The 13,758-nt window shown below is 42.6% G+C and overlaps 1 protein-coding gene across 3 annotated transcripts in view; it reads left to right on the forward strand.

Annotated features, from left to right (window-relative positions):
- Positions 1–13,093, forward strand: part of UCHL3 (ubiquitin C-terminal hydrolase L3) — a 28,233-nt gene extending 15,140 nt beyond the window's left edge. For 2 of the 3 annotated variants that reach the window (XM_088668527.1, XM_088668525.1), the window contains 3 exons: positions 9,827–9,902; positions 12,474–12,532; positions 12,875–13,093. In XM_088668527.1, coding sequence (XP_088524653.1) covers positions 9,827–9,902; positions 12,474–12,532; positions 12,875–12,958 — 219 coding nt within the window. In that variant the 3' untranslated portion in view covers positions 12,959–13,093. Of the gene's footprint in view, positions 1–6,368; positions 6,567–9,826; positions 9,903–12,473; positions 12,533–12,874 lie in introns of all 3 variants that reach the window. The other variant, XM_088668526.1, reaches the window with a different exon arrangement.
- The last annotated feature ends 665 nt before the right edge of the window (positions 13,094–13,758 follow it).

The following is a 13,758-nucleotide window of genomic DNA, read 5'->3' on the forward strand; positions in this document are numbered from 1 at the left end:
AGGCGTCGCAGGAGCACGAAGGTCTGCTTCTCTTGAGCCGTCCGCGAGGCTGGCTCAAGAGAAGCGGGCTTTCGCGTTGCGCTCCTGCGACGTCTCTCCACCTTCGCCGTAGCGCTCCTGTGGAGAGGCATCGCAGGAACGTGACAGCGAAGGCCCGCTTCTCTTGAGCCGGCCTCGCAGAGGGCTCAAGAGAAGCAGACCTTCGCCGTAGGGCTCCTGTGGAGAGGCGTCGCAGGAACGTGACAGCGAAGGCCCGCTTCTCTTGAGCCCTCTGCGAGGCCGGCTCAAGAGAAGCGGGCCTTCGCTGTCACGTTCCTGCGATGCCTCTCCACAGGAGCGCTACGGCGAAGGTGGAGAGACGTCGCAGGAGCGCGACGCGAAAGCCCGCTTCTCTTGAGCCGGCCTCGCGGAGGGCTCAAGAGAAGCGGACCTTCGCGCTCCTGCGACGCCTCTCCACAGGAGCGCGACGCCGAAGGTGGAGAGACGTTGCAGGAGCACGACGGCGAAGGTCCGGCCTTGCGGAGGGGTCAAGAGAAGCGAGGCCGGGCCCTCACCATTGCGCCCCTGCGGAGTGGAGAGGCTCAGGGTTGAGAGAGCCGCCATTGCCGCCGCCGCTCCAACCAGAGCCAGGCGCACCGCGAGCCACCCCGGCCAGTCCTGGCGTCTGGTGGTGGTGGCGGCTGCTCTGAGGAGGAGGAAGGTCGCCCGGCCGGCACCGCAGAGAGAGGGGGAAGGAGAGCTGCGAGCGCTGCCACCACTGTGCAGCGAAACGACTCGCAAAGCCTCTCACTGCTGTTGCTGCTACTGCTGCTGGAAGCCCTTTTCTAAGCTCGAGGTAAGAGCTTCCGAAGAGAAACCCCCCCCCCCCGGTTTCCCGCGCTTTACTCAGCCGCCTTGACTGAGAGGCGGCCGCAGCGCAGGGCACTCGCGTCGGGGAAAGGCTCCTTTCTGTGCAGTTTGCCTCTGTGAAGGCATCGGAGTGCTTCCGTGGCTGCGTCCCAGTCACGGACCCTCCGATGCCTCCGTGGAGGCCTCCATAGGCCTCAGAAAGCTCTTGGTAGAAAGTAAAATTATTGTTAAATTGCTGCTTTAGGGGGTGTTTTTCATCGCCTGGAACGGATTAATCCACTTTCCATTATTTTCAATGGGAAAGTTTGCTTCGGTTTATGAACGCTTCGGTTTATGAACAGACTTCCGGAACCAATTGTGTTCATAAACCGAGGTACCACTGTATGTGAATTTTAGGCGTGTGGGCGCTCACTCTAATAATCACAGCTGCTTTGCTCCACCCTCTATTGCTCTGTTGACACCCATGGCTGACTTTCAGTTTTCATAGCTGTGGTTTTAGGGGACCGTTTGAACCAGGCCAATGTTTTGATGGAAGCAAAGAATCCTTGAGGCAGGGGTCCCCAAACTTACCCGGCTTCGGGCCAATCGCGTGGTGGGCCGGAGGGCGGGGGAGCACACATGAGTGTGTACCCATACGCATGCGCACACTCACATATTCTTTGTGTCATATGCCGTTCACTTCTGCTTTTGCAAGTGGGTTAAAGGCCCCTCCCCAAAATAAATCTCTCAAGCAATAAGATGTCTGAGAGACAGAACGTTAACAGGGGGAGCTTTTACCATAATTGTATATCCACATACTAGAAAAGGTTGACCTGTTTAATTTCTGCCTGCCACACGGCTGTTAAAACCACAAGAGCCCCACTTTCCCTTGGTGCCTACCCTAAACCGTGCAAGCAGACTCGTTTCACAAGTTGTAAGCCACTTATGCTACGGTACTGCTTTCATCAATTGATCTGAGACCAGCGATACCACATTTTGTGCAGGGCCAGGCACGCTATCTTACATAGGGGGTGGTGCAAAAGGAGATGAAAAGACACCTGCGATTTATAGCAAGCAATGTTCAGGTGCCCCTGCTGGGATCAATTCAGGATTAAACTGTTACAAAGCATATTTATAAAAGCATTGTTGTAGTTCTTATTTATACCTCATAACAACGTTGCTGTAATTATCAGCGGAGGCCAGGCGAACATTCTTTTCCTTTATTTTAACAGAAAGGAATGGAGACTTTGATGTGAATGCCCATTTTAGTATTCATGCCAGCAGCACAACCCATGGAAAAGAATCCCTCTACTTTTCCGCCGTGGGTGGGGAAGCGTTTAAGAGCCCCCTCTGCCCACGTTGCTGCTGTGATCGACAATCCCACACAGCTGCAGTTCCCTAAAAACAAGATATTGAGTAATAGCCGTGGGCTACACTGCAGGTTTGTCATATACAATGCTTGCAGACCACCTGCCCCAGCAATGCTGTATGGCTGTATTGGGCTTCGTTCTAGAACTGGTGTCAGCCGCGCTTTCTTAACCGCAATAGCCTGCTGCAACATGGATGACGTACTATAATTTTTATTTGCTGGGGATTATTTATGTTTACAAACTGTGGAGGAGGGAGAATAACTTTTTAAAATAATAATAATAATAATAATAATTTTTTATTTATACCCCGCCCTCCCCAGTCAAAACCAGGCTCAGGGTGGCTAACACCAATAAAATTACAATAAGACATAAAAGGGAAAAAACCAATTAATTAAAATACAATATTAAAATTTAAAATGCAGCCTCATTTTAAGTAGTCCATAAATCCAAACCATGAGGGAGGAAAACACAGGGGTCAGACTGAATCCAACCCAAAGGCTCTATCTTGCAGGCCCTGCGGAAAGATGACGAATCCCGCAGGGTCCTGGTCTCCTGTGAAAGAGCGTTCCACCAAGTTGGGACCAATACTGAAAAGGCCCTGGCCCTAGTTGAGGCCAATCTAGCCACCTTATGGTTTAATTTAACACCTTATGGTTTAATCTAACAGGTTTAATTTCACGCACACCTTTTTGTGTGTGTGTGAAATTAAACCTGTTAGAAAGAATACGAACTCTGTTGCTACCTTTTGGTTTTTGGTGGACATGTCGCCGTCGAGTCAGCTATGCTAAAATCATGGATTTTTCTTAGTTATCGTCTTTAGACAGTAGTCACTTCCATACCAGAGGAGGAGAAAGAAAATGGCTTCAGAATGACCCACTAAGTCCATTCTCCAAATGTCTGGAAAAAGTAATTCCAGGGTCATTTTGAGGCCATTTTCTGGTCTTCTGTTAGGTTTGTGTACTTTTTCTCTGGTACTTGTCAATCTCATCTCTGATGGTGCTCATTGGAAGGGCAGGAGCAGGTGTGTATGTCAGAAAGCAATTGCTTCGAATGGCGGCTGCTTTCTAACTTTTATGTTCTGCACGGGCTAGAAACTTCCTTTTAAAAAGAAAAAGAAACACCTTGCGAATGTGGGGCTCCTGGCAGCCGTGTGTGTGTGTGTGTGTGTGTGTGTGTGTGTGTGTGTGTGTGTGTGTGTGTGTGTGTGTGTGACCAGCCAGCAACACTTTGTATGTATTAACCTTGGACTAATGGAAATTATATCCAGTGAATTGATGGCTAGGGGTTATATAATAGTATAATTTATGCAGTTTAACTGAAATTTAACATTGGGAAATGCCTTCCCATTTTAAACCCTTAGCTTCCTAATCAGTTTCTGCTACCTTAAAAGTATAAAAAGCAGTGTGTTGGATGGATGGCCTTGTCTTGACGGGACTCTTCATTGCTGATTTCCTGAAACTTGTTATTCAGAGCAAAGTACACATGCTGTAAAGTTATTTCCTGCCAAGTGTTAACCAAGCTAAGTTATTGCCTTGGCAAAGCTTGTTTTTATTGTGTTTCTAGGCAAGCAATTCATCTACCAGGAAAATGAAGCCAAACCTCCCTTCCCAAATAAGGCTGAGGTGTTTGGAATGCAGAGCTAAATATGTTATCTAGCTTTGGCATTTCAGTTATGAGAAAACTTTGGGCAACTCTTGGGCGATAGGTCTGCATTTTGCAACTCGCCCATCGGGGTGTTGGCGAAACTTTACCGGTTCTGAAAAGACGAATGTGCAGTGAACTGCCCACCAGAGCAGCCTTTTAATTTTAGGGCTCCCGAAGGACTTTAAGATGACAATAAACATATTTCCTGCATTCCACCATGGATTGCCCTGTACCCCTTGCTTCTGCTGAATTCACTGTATTCCTCTCCGCTCGGCAGGTCGCAGGAGTGATGATTTATACGGGGGAAGGAGGTGCACAGGGATAAGTCTAGCATTTAAACTCCCTTTAGCAATAGCTGTAGTATAGTCTTCCAGTACTCAAATTGCAGCATTTTTAAAAAATTGTGTGATTTCTTGACCAGATGGTACTCTTTGTTCTTCAACAGCTGTGCGAAAAATGTTGTGCTAGTGTCAGTAACACCTGTCGGAGCTGGAATTGACTAGTGGACTTGTCCTAGTTAGGGTTGCCAGACTCAATAGTGGACAGGACTTCTGTGCCTTTAATTGTCCTGCTCTCTTTTGAGTCTGGAAACCTTAAAGAGAAACCAGCAAACCCTTCGTTTAATTTCCCACCAAAGGGTCTGTTGGTTTCTCTTTAAGGTTTCCAGACTCAAAAGAGAGCAGGGAAATTAAAGGCACAGAAGTCCTGTCTTCTATTGAGTCTGGCAACCCGAATCCTAGTATGGGATAACTAGCTTTCGAGAGAGGAGGATAAACTTGAACCCTTCTCCTTGACACACTTATTTTGTGCATGCTTTATGGGGAAAGTATTCAAACATATAATCCCATTCCCAGGTGACTTAAATTTGTAGAACCCAGGGAAAGCTATACCGCTTGATCCTGCTTGCTATATAAACTGGCCCTTTGTTGTTGTTGTCGTTTAGTCGTGTCCGACTCTTCGTGACCCCATGGACCATAGCACGCCAGGCACTCCTGTCTTGCACTGCCTCCCGCAGTTTGGTCAAACTCATGTTTGTAGCTTCGAGAACACTGTCCAAACTGGCCCTTATTGAACCTCAATTTTACTTATTTTTTAAAACAATCATATACTGCTTAACTACAGTGTCTCCAAATGGTTTGCAAAGATGCAATAAAAAAAATCTGTTAAAACTAGAAAATTAAGCTTCAATTAAAATACCTGCTGCTGAAATAATAATAATAATAATAATAATAATAATAATAATAATAATAATGGCACCTACAGATTTTTATTATTAAGTTCAGTAGGGAAGGCACCTGTCTGTCCTCAACTGGAAGGGAGTTCTATAAAACTGGGACCACAGTACTGGACACCTGGTGGGATACGAGTTTGGCATTTGAGCCATGGGGGAACCATTAACAGGGGCTGCCCCCCAAGACCTCCATGATCAGGCAGGGCTATAAGGGATTAGGCGGCCCTCAAGGCATCCTGGGCCCATATTCTTGGGGCCTCGTAAATTAATGCAAGAAACTTCCTTGAACCTGGCCTGGATCCAGGAGTACAGTACCCTCCAAACTCCCAACCTGTTCTTTCAGAGGGATCGCAGCCCCATCCATAACAGGCAACTGGTCGGTCTCCAGGACACGGGAACAACCAATTCACATGGCCTCTGTCTTCCCAGGGTTCAGGCCTGGCTTCCCTGCCCCCATTTGAATCCCACCTTTTGTGATTTTCTCACATAAAAACAAAAAAAGGCAACTGATCCTTGAGCTTCTTTCATCAGGGAGACCCAATTCACAGCAAGTGTGCCCCAGGTAGCAGAGTCTGCAATTAACAGTCCCACAATAATTTATCACACGATGTCAGAAATTGCGTTTGCAGGTGGTTTAGATGAGCCTTGATGTTATGAAAGATTAAGAGCAGCACTAACACATTTGTCATTAAAAAAAGAACAGCATGCAGCAAACGTTTAGATAGTAACAGCTCTTCAATTAAATTTCTGTCCCTTGGTATGCATATAACCCGTGTGGGGTCGGGTAGCTTCAGCTAATGCGAAATGCTGCAGCTAGTTTAGTGCTGGGAGCAAACTACTGTCAACACATGACACCTGTGTTCACAAGACCTGCATGGTTTCTCATCTGCTACTGTGCCAGGTCCAGGGTTTCTGTATTGGGGTCCAAAGCCCTGAACAACCCAGGGTACCTCAATGTCCTAACCTGTGTGTCCCAGGCCAACCCCTTAGATAATCTGGGGGTGTAGTATTAGTGGTCCCCTGTGGACCAGAAGCTTGAGTCAGTTGAAGCAGTTTTATTTCAGGAGACCTTTGCACCACGGACGCAAGTTCTGTTTTGTTCTGCGATGTTTTAAAGTTGTGTTTCTAAATGTTACTTACGATGTGTTTTTGATTTTTTGTAAGCTGCTTTGAAACCCAGATGGGGTGAAAAGCGGGATATATTTTTTAAAAATAACATGAGCAAAAACTGTACAGTGACCTCTAAAGCGGGTAAAGTTGTGTTTTCTTTTCTTTTCTTTTTAATATTTGTGTAGTCACCACCATCATCCTCACCACAGCCTGAGTTTAGCCACTGCAAAATGAAGGCTTCACCCTTGCGTCGCTCTGCTTCCTTGACACTGATCAGATGCAATCATGTAGCCACAAGCCCTGTAAAGGCTACCAGTCCACCTGTCTCCCTCCAGCGCTGGCGGCCCACAATACCCCTATCATCTATTGGGCTCCATTCTTTTGTAAGTGTAGTCAATCTTCCATCTCTTCTCTGCGGCAGACACCCTCGACATTTAGGCTTAATGGCGGGACTCTTTGGCTCTGAATTCCCTTAGGGCTTTTCCCAGTAGACTAAGCATACTGTCTTAAATCCTCATCAGCAGACTCTCAATAATGACAGAATAGCATTAGGAACATCTACTTCTCCCCACCCCAAAGATTTTCCCCATCTTGCATCTGGTTTCTCTCATCTCATTGGTGTTTCGTTGGGTCTGCTAATTCTTAGTTCTTGCCAAATCCGCTCCTATCACATCTAATTAAAAGTCTCTTTGCTTTCTTCCAGGGCCCAGTGCTCTGCGTGCTTTGCAATACTCTCCAGCTCTTCCTGATCTAAATCTTTCATCAGAGATGTACAATATGGCTTAAATGTTCTATTGGCATCGCTGATTGTTTACATTTGCAGTAAATATATGTATATTCTGGTTAATTGCAAAAATCATCCAATATGATCTTGATCTTGTTCCTTTCTTTGGTAAAAAGAGGCATTTAAATTAGACCAATGAACAAATATTTTTCTGCAACTTAAACAAGAGGTGCTTATCTTGTTTTCAAATTTCCCTTGTCTTTTTATGACTGTATTAAACTGCATTGTGTGTTCAAATTCTAATCTTTTTTACTTCTAGTTTGGGAGAGGCCTAGCTACCAGGAAGAGTGTCTGAACACTGTCTCTGTGTGGTACTGAGTACATGAATGGTTTTAAAAATTCTATTTAGATGCTAACCTTTGGCTTAAAAAACAGAGCTCATATAAGCATGAAAAATTTGTATAAATACAGTTGATCGATGCTTATTGCCTATTACTTCCATATTAAAAAATTAATATACAGACACTGACCTACATAAAACTAAACATACCCTACTCTGGATAAATATGTTATGCTGTAACAGTTGGTTTGATGGAGGGTGTAGAATATTTCATAACCAACTCAGTAGCAGACTTTGGATAAGTTAAAAGTTAAAAGAGCAATCATTGAACTGATGAAGATGTATTGTAAAGAGTAAACAAATATGGACCACATTTTTACAGCATTTAAAGTTCTTCTTTTAAAATAATCAAAGAAGGTAGTTGTCAAGAGAGATGCAATACTTTCAGAAATTGAATTAAACCAGACCCAGATTTTCATAACAAGAGGTGGGATAAGGGAGTGCATCAATCTTGCTCTTTCTATACAACAGAAACTCCTCTTTGGAACACTGCATAGACTTCTAAGTGCAAACCAGAAGGCAAACTTCTAAAAAATCAATATGTCAGTGGTATCTTTCAGCTCAAAGATTAAGCAAGGATATACAAGATCAATAGCATTCCACAGCATCTTGACCAAACAAGATGGAGGCAGGATGGAGAAGGATGTTCATTCATTGTGGAAACTCTTCCTTTGGCTGCATCCTAGTACCCATCCATGTAGTTTGTTGGAAAGCTTGCTAATTCTGTAAGACACTGAATACTTTAGCACAAGAAACCTTTAACAATGGGCATTCATGGTCTTCTGTGATCAGCTGGAAGCACAATTATAACTGACGAAGCTGTTTCCCCCACAATCCTGTCTTTGTTACATTTAAAGATGTCCACAGGAACCTGGGAACTCCGGGTTTGTGTTCTTTGCACCTACACGATGCAGCCATGGTGTGAACGAATCAATTTATTTCAGTCACTGGCCAGAGTGCAGCCATGGTGTCACTCTGAAATGAAAAAGTGCAGCAGCCGATCACCGCTGCAAAAGTTTGTCTATGTGCAATGTCAGTTTGAACACATCAACAACTTTTTTTTTTTTGCATCTTTTTGTGAAAAGTCAGCCAGACCATGTTTCATACCCATGCTTTTTCCACTTAACATTCAAAGCAGGCGTGGACATATCAGTCACATAGACACCAATCAGTGAGTCATGTGGGTTTTTCAGTGCATTTCCTGCACACTTTCCCACCTCCCCTTTAGTTGTGTCTTCCTCCCCCACAAAAAGAGAATTGCAAACTATATTATTTGCGCCTCTTTGCAGAAAAAGGTGTCCCATCCTTTGATGATTTTTATTCTCTTCTTAACACTTTCACAACTCTTACACAAATCTTTCGTCTCTACAGGAGCTGCTGTTCCAATCTATAAATGAATGTCTCTAGCTTGGACACTTGTGCCATTATATCTGCAAATGACACTGTCATAACATTACATTAGGTTTGTAGTGCTCTTAAAGTGTGCCGCCGGCATGTTGTTGCAAAAGCTATGTACGAACCCAGAGTTTTTGGCACCGAGATGCTTCTTGAATCAATGAGAACACTTGGAATACCTTTTGGCAGAAATGTGAGACTTCTAAAAAAAATGGAGTTAATTTTAACCAGCTTCTGGAGCTGCTGCCATGAAGAACAGTGTATTTTGGATGTCTGTTAGACCAATACTTTGTGCATGTGAGCATAGGTGGAATTAGCCATGGTCAATTTTATTATTTGTTTAGAAATATTTGCACCCCACCTTAATGCACCAAAGGGCTCAAAAAAGTGGCTTACTAAAAATCTCACAGTAAAAATAGCATTTTAAGTCTAGTATTGGGGTCAGAAATAACATGGTGCCCTATGGTGCTGGTGCTAGGATTATTCAAGTACTGTTTCGTATCACCATCCTCTATTTTTCCTGCTCCTGCCCTGTGGCCGTTGCCTGATAACCAGCCCAGCAAAACGGAAGCTGTGTTTCTGTTAGGAAAGGACCATTTCAGTATGAGATTATGTATACAGACTCAAAATACATACAGAGTTAACAGTGCAATCTTACACCTTAGCTGTAGACCTCATTGTGTTCAGTAGGACTTGCATCTGTCAGATGTGTATGAAAGGGAGAGGGCATACTTTGTCAAGTGAAAATTTATATATTCGCCCAAATTGCAGGTATGCGTGTGTGTTAAAGTACATTTTTTGTAGGTACTGTAGTGGCCAAAGGACCATCTTCACCCTCCATTCCTTTGAGACAGGACTCTTCTTTCTCCAGTGCCAAAGTTCTCAAATGAGAGGCGCCAGAGGTCAAGCCTGGACAGAACCAAAACCAACCCTAGAAGCTGGTCCAGTCTTGAGGAACAGTGTGCTTTTCTTTATTTAGAAGCCCATGTCTTTTATACTTCACATGTATTGTTCAAACCAGGTTCATAGGTTGAGCCCTGGCTCGGCTTAAGTTCTTCCCAACCGGGTAGAGCAGGGTTTCAGCTCCTACTAATGACTCGCATGCATGTTGTATTCTCTCGCAGGCACCCAGTATAGATGAAAAAGTAGATCTTCATTTCATCGCATTAGTAAACATTGATGGCAATCTCTACGAGTTGGGTAAGAGCAATCCTTCTCTTTCAAAACGGATCACATTATCATCTACTTAATGATCAATTTTTGGTATTTTTACCTCGGATGTATAGCCTGCCAAGAATAGATAGTGATTATAAGATTGTCCAGTAAAGAATTCTCGGTCAAGTAATTATGCTCTGCCTTTCGAGAACCACAGTTAAGAAGAATTGAAGAATATTGGAACAGCTACTTTTGAAAGGGGAAAGCTGTTAACCTGATGAGCTGGCCTCCGTTTTAGTTCATATCTTGTTTCTGATTTTTTAATGTATGAGTTGGTAATGGTTTTCCCCCTACCTTGAATGTGCCATGGATTTAGAGTGACCTTTTGAAGATGTATGTTGTCTTCCATGAGCCTGTATAAAGTGAAGTCATAGGAAACTTCCAATTGCAAACCTTGTATGTGAAAGGCTGTGGATTCAGTCCCCAGAATATCTGACCAAACAATGTCTAGTAACAAGGTTAAGAGAGGCAGTTGCCTAAGACCTCAGAACTACTACTACTACTACTCCTTTGCCAAATAATATTTTATTAATTTTTACAATACATTAATCATATTCAACTCATTATTTTTCACATTTTCTCATTTTGGCTTTTTAAAGCCTTGACTTCCATCCTCCCCTTCTACTGATTTTCTGACATTTAATCTAACCTCCATACTTCCCTTATCAATCATTGAATTAAATTATAGCAAAAACTTATCACTAAAAACTAAATTACAATGTTACAGAATATTTGAAAGACAGTTGCACTCAATGTACTACGTTGGTAGGATTGCAAGAAGCTTTGTAAGACCTCAGAACTTCTAATACGCATCAGTACTGCGTCATTAGTATAACTTCTTTGATTTGAAACCATAGCACCAAAACTGTACTTCCAAAGTTTCCTAAGATCTCCTCTTATTGTACTGTCCATTTGTGGCTTATTTAGTCTGTTCAGATTGTTTGCTTTTTGAATCCTGGACCACCTAAACACAAAACACTTATGCTTTGCCACAAAAAAATATGCTCTTTATATTTTTAGATAACAATTTACCAGAATAGACTAGGGAACACAATAAAAAAAAACTTAGCTTGCAAAATGTGGGTGGTCTATGGAATGCAACCAAGAATGTGCATTGCAGAACTGACTCTTGGATTGCTGCGTATATAGAAGTCAACCATTGCAGTAAACACATTGAAAATGTCTAAAGCGCATACCTCATACGAAAATAATTTAGGGATTTGTCCGTGATGGAATAAAAATAGCTACCAAACTAAATGAATTTACCCGAGAAACTGAAAACTGGGAATGGAAGACGAAGTCTTTCCTGGCATATTTAATAGAAGCTGAGAAGTTGACTTCATGAATTTGGCCTCTGTGTTGGATAGCTTTAAAAAGTAATTGCCATGGAGGATCTGCCTATTAATCAGGTAGTTAAATTGTGCCTCCATACTTAATGGCAGTGAATGTCTGAATGTCTAAAACCAAGCATAGAAGGGCTTTTGCCTTCGTGTCCTGTTTGAACTTGGAGGCATGTGCCTGGGCCCTAGTGGTGGCAATGGAAGCTAGTCTACAGGGGATCTTGATTCATTTTATAGTAAGTTAGCATGAAAAACTCAGTAGCTTTCCATTTGCTTTGATCTGTGTACGTGTTTATAAAGGAAGAACTAGAACAATGCCCAACTCCCAAGACTAACTCTGTCAGTGGAATTGGTATATGCTGTTAATGCATAGCCATTGACATTTTTGTTCCAACAAGCTTTCACAGCTGGATGGATCGGTCTCTGCCATAGTTCGTAGAATAATGGAATTTTAGACCTGGAAAAGCCCCTGAGGATCATCTAGTCCAACCCCCTGCAATGCAGGAATTTGTAGCTATCCCAGATGTCCATTTTCTGTTGTTTCTAAACTTCCTGTTTTGTTTTGGGGTTTTTTGTGCAGTTTTGTAGCTATTTTTAGCAGGGTTTATTACATGTTATACATTGCCTTGGGGCATATGTTGTGGAAGGTGATTAATTAATAGTTATAATAATGATAATGATGATTTTAAATCTTGGCTACTTGTACAAATTTAACTACAGTGGTACCTCAACTTACAAACGACTCGACAACCGAATTTTTCGACTTACGAATGGGGATAATGGCCGCACGCTTATGAATGTCTCGACATCCCAAAAAACCCTGTGGCGGTTTTAGATAGGGATTTTTCGACTTACGAATTGTTAGATAGGGTTGCTTCGACTTATGAATTTTTCCGTTTCCAATGCATTCCTATGGGAAATTGCGTTTCCAATGGCGTTTTTTTGACTTACGAATTTTTCAACTTACGAAGGTGCCTTCGGAACGGATTAAATTCGTAAGTCGAGGCACCACTGTATAGTACTTAATTTTCCCTAGCCCTGTTATTTCATTGTATAGTGGGGAAAATATCAAAGGATTAAATGACCTTAAAACTTATTTTATGGGATCACATGAGGTGGTGTATTTGCCCCATGAAGAAGATAGGCCATGTCAAATTTACTACCTAATGCTTTCTACATAAATTCTTAAGAATTTTCTTTCTGTATTTTCCAACAGATGGACGGAAGCCTTTCCCAATAAACCATGGGCAATCTAGTGATGACACTTTTTTAGAGGTAGGAATATTGTTTCGTATCACCAGGCTTTGACACTTCTTATAGCAGAGCTGTTGTGGGTGGTATGAAGTATTTACTAAGTTTGTGAAATGGCTGTTGTAGAATATAGTATAAATTTAGAGGAGCTTCAAATTGCCAGTACTGCTAGAAGCTGGGCATTCTGAATATTGTTTTCTACTTGGTATTATCATTATGCTCAGTCTTCAGTCAAAATTCCTGGAAAACAAATGCAGAACTGTTCTCACCACTCCTAATGTTAGTTAGGCAATGATTGATCAATTTCAGTTTTGTTTGTGTTGCAGAATAGATGACACATCTTTATTGTTTCTTTCCTCTTGCTAGGATGCAGTAGAAGTATGCAAGAAATTCATGGAACGTGATCCAGATGAATTAAGGTTCAATGCAATTGCTCTAGCAGCTGCCTAAATTATTCTTGCACAAGGACAGAAACTGCCTAACGTATTGTAACAGAATAATGCTTTTGCCATAAATCAGTGATACAATTTTTGATACCATGCAAATAACATGTTGATGTGGATTAAACTTCAAATTTGTCCTTTACCTCATGTGGCTTGTTTCTTTTAGAGTATTTTGAATGATTGCATGAATGCATTCCAGAAGAGCAGCTGTGTAAATAGCACAACATAATGAAAAGCGCCATGGACCCAGTTCACAGGTTTTGTGGTTTTTTTTTTTCTGAGAGCAGGCAATCCTGATCATCCTCTTACATAGCACAGCAAAAAAATTCACCTGATGCTGTCTAACTTGGCTATCTTGGATGTGGCTCATAGCAGTTTCTCTGACTGCAGCAGCTAGAGAAAGCTTCACCACTATAAAGGAAATTGCTGCAGGCACAATGCAGTTCTCAACATGAATGTGCAACAAAAGGAAGGTCAAGACAACTCCTGTTTGCAGAGTAACTGATCTGGTCTTACGGGTTATTGCATGGACTTTTGGTAAGCTGTTGCCAACTTCGTAAGATGCTGTTAAGGGAGCAGTCCTGTACACAAGAAGCTCATATATGTTAATCCAGTGTAAAGTTACACCAGGTCCAAACCCCATTCAGGAGCAAGGCTACTTGCTCTCAGCTGAGCTGGCCCAAATCTGTCAGAAGGGAAAACAAGCTTTTGAAAGGGTTTGACTTTCTGCATTCTGGGGTTGCTCTTAACCGCAGTAGGTCTTAGAACTGACTCCGTGTAAACAGACCGTATTAATAACATATGCCA

Source organism: Zootoca vivipara, chromosome 4 (genome assembly GCF_965207765.1).
Source record: "Zootoca vivipara chromosome 4, rZooViv2.hap1.1, whole genome shotgun sequence".
Lineage (NCBI taxonomy): Eukaryota > Metazoa > Chordata > Lepidosauria > Squamata > Lacertidae > Zootoca > Zootoca vivipara.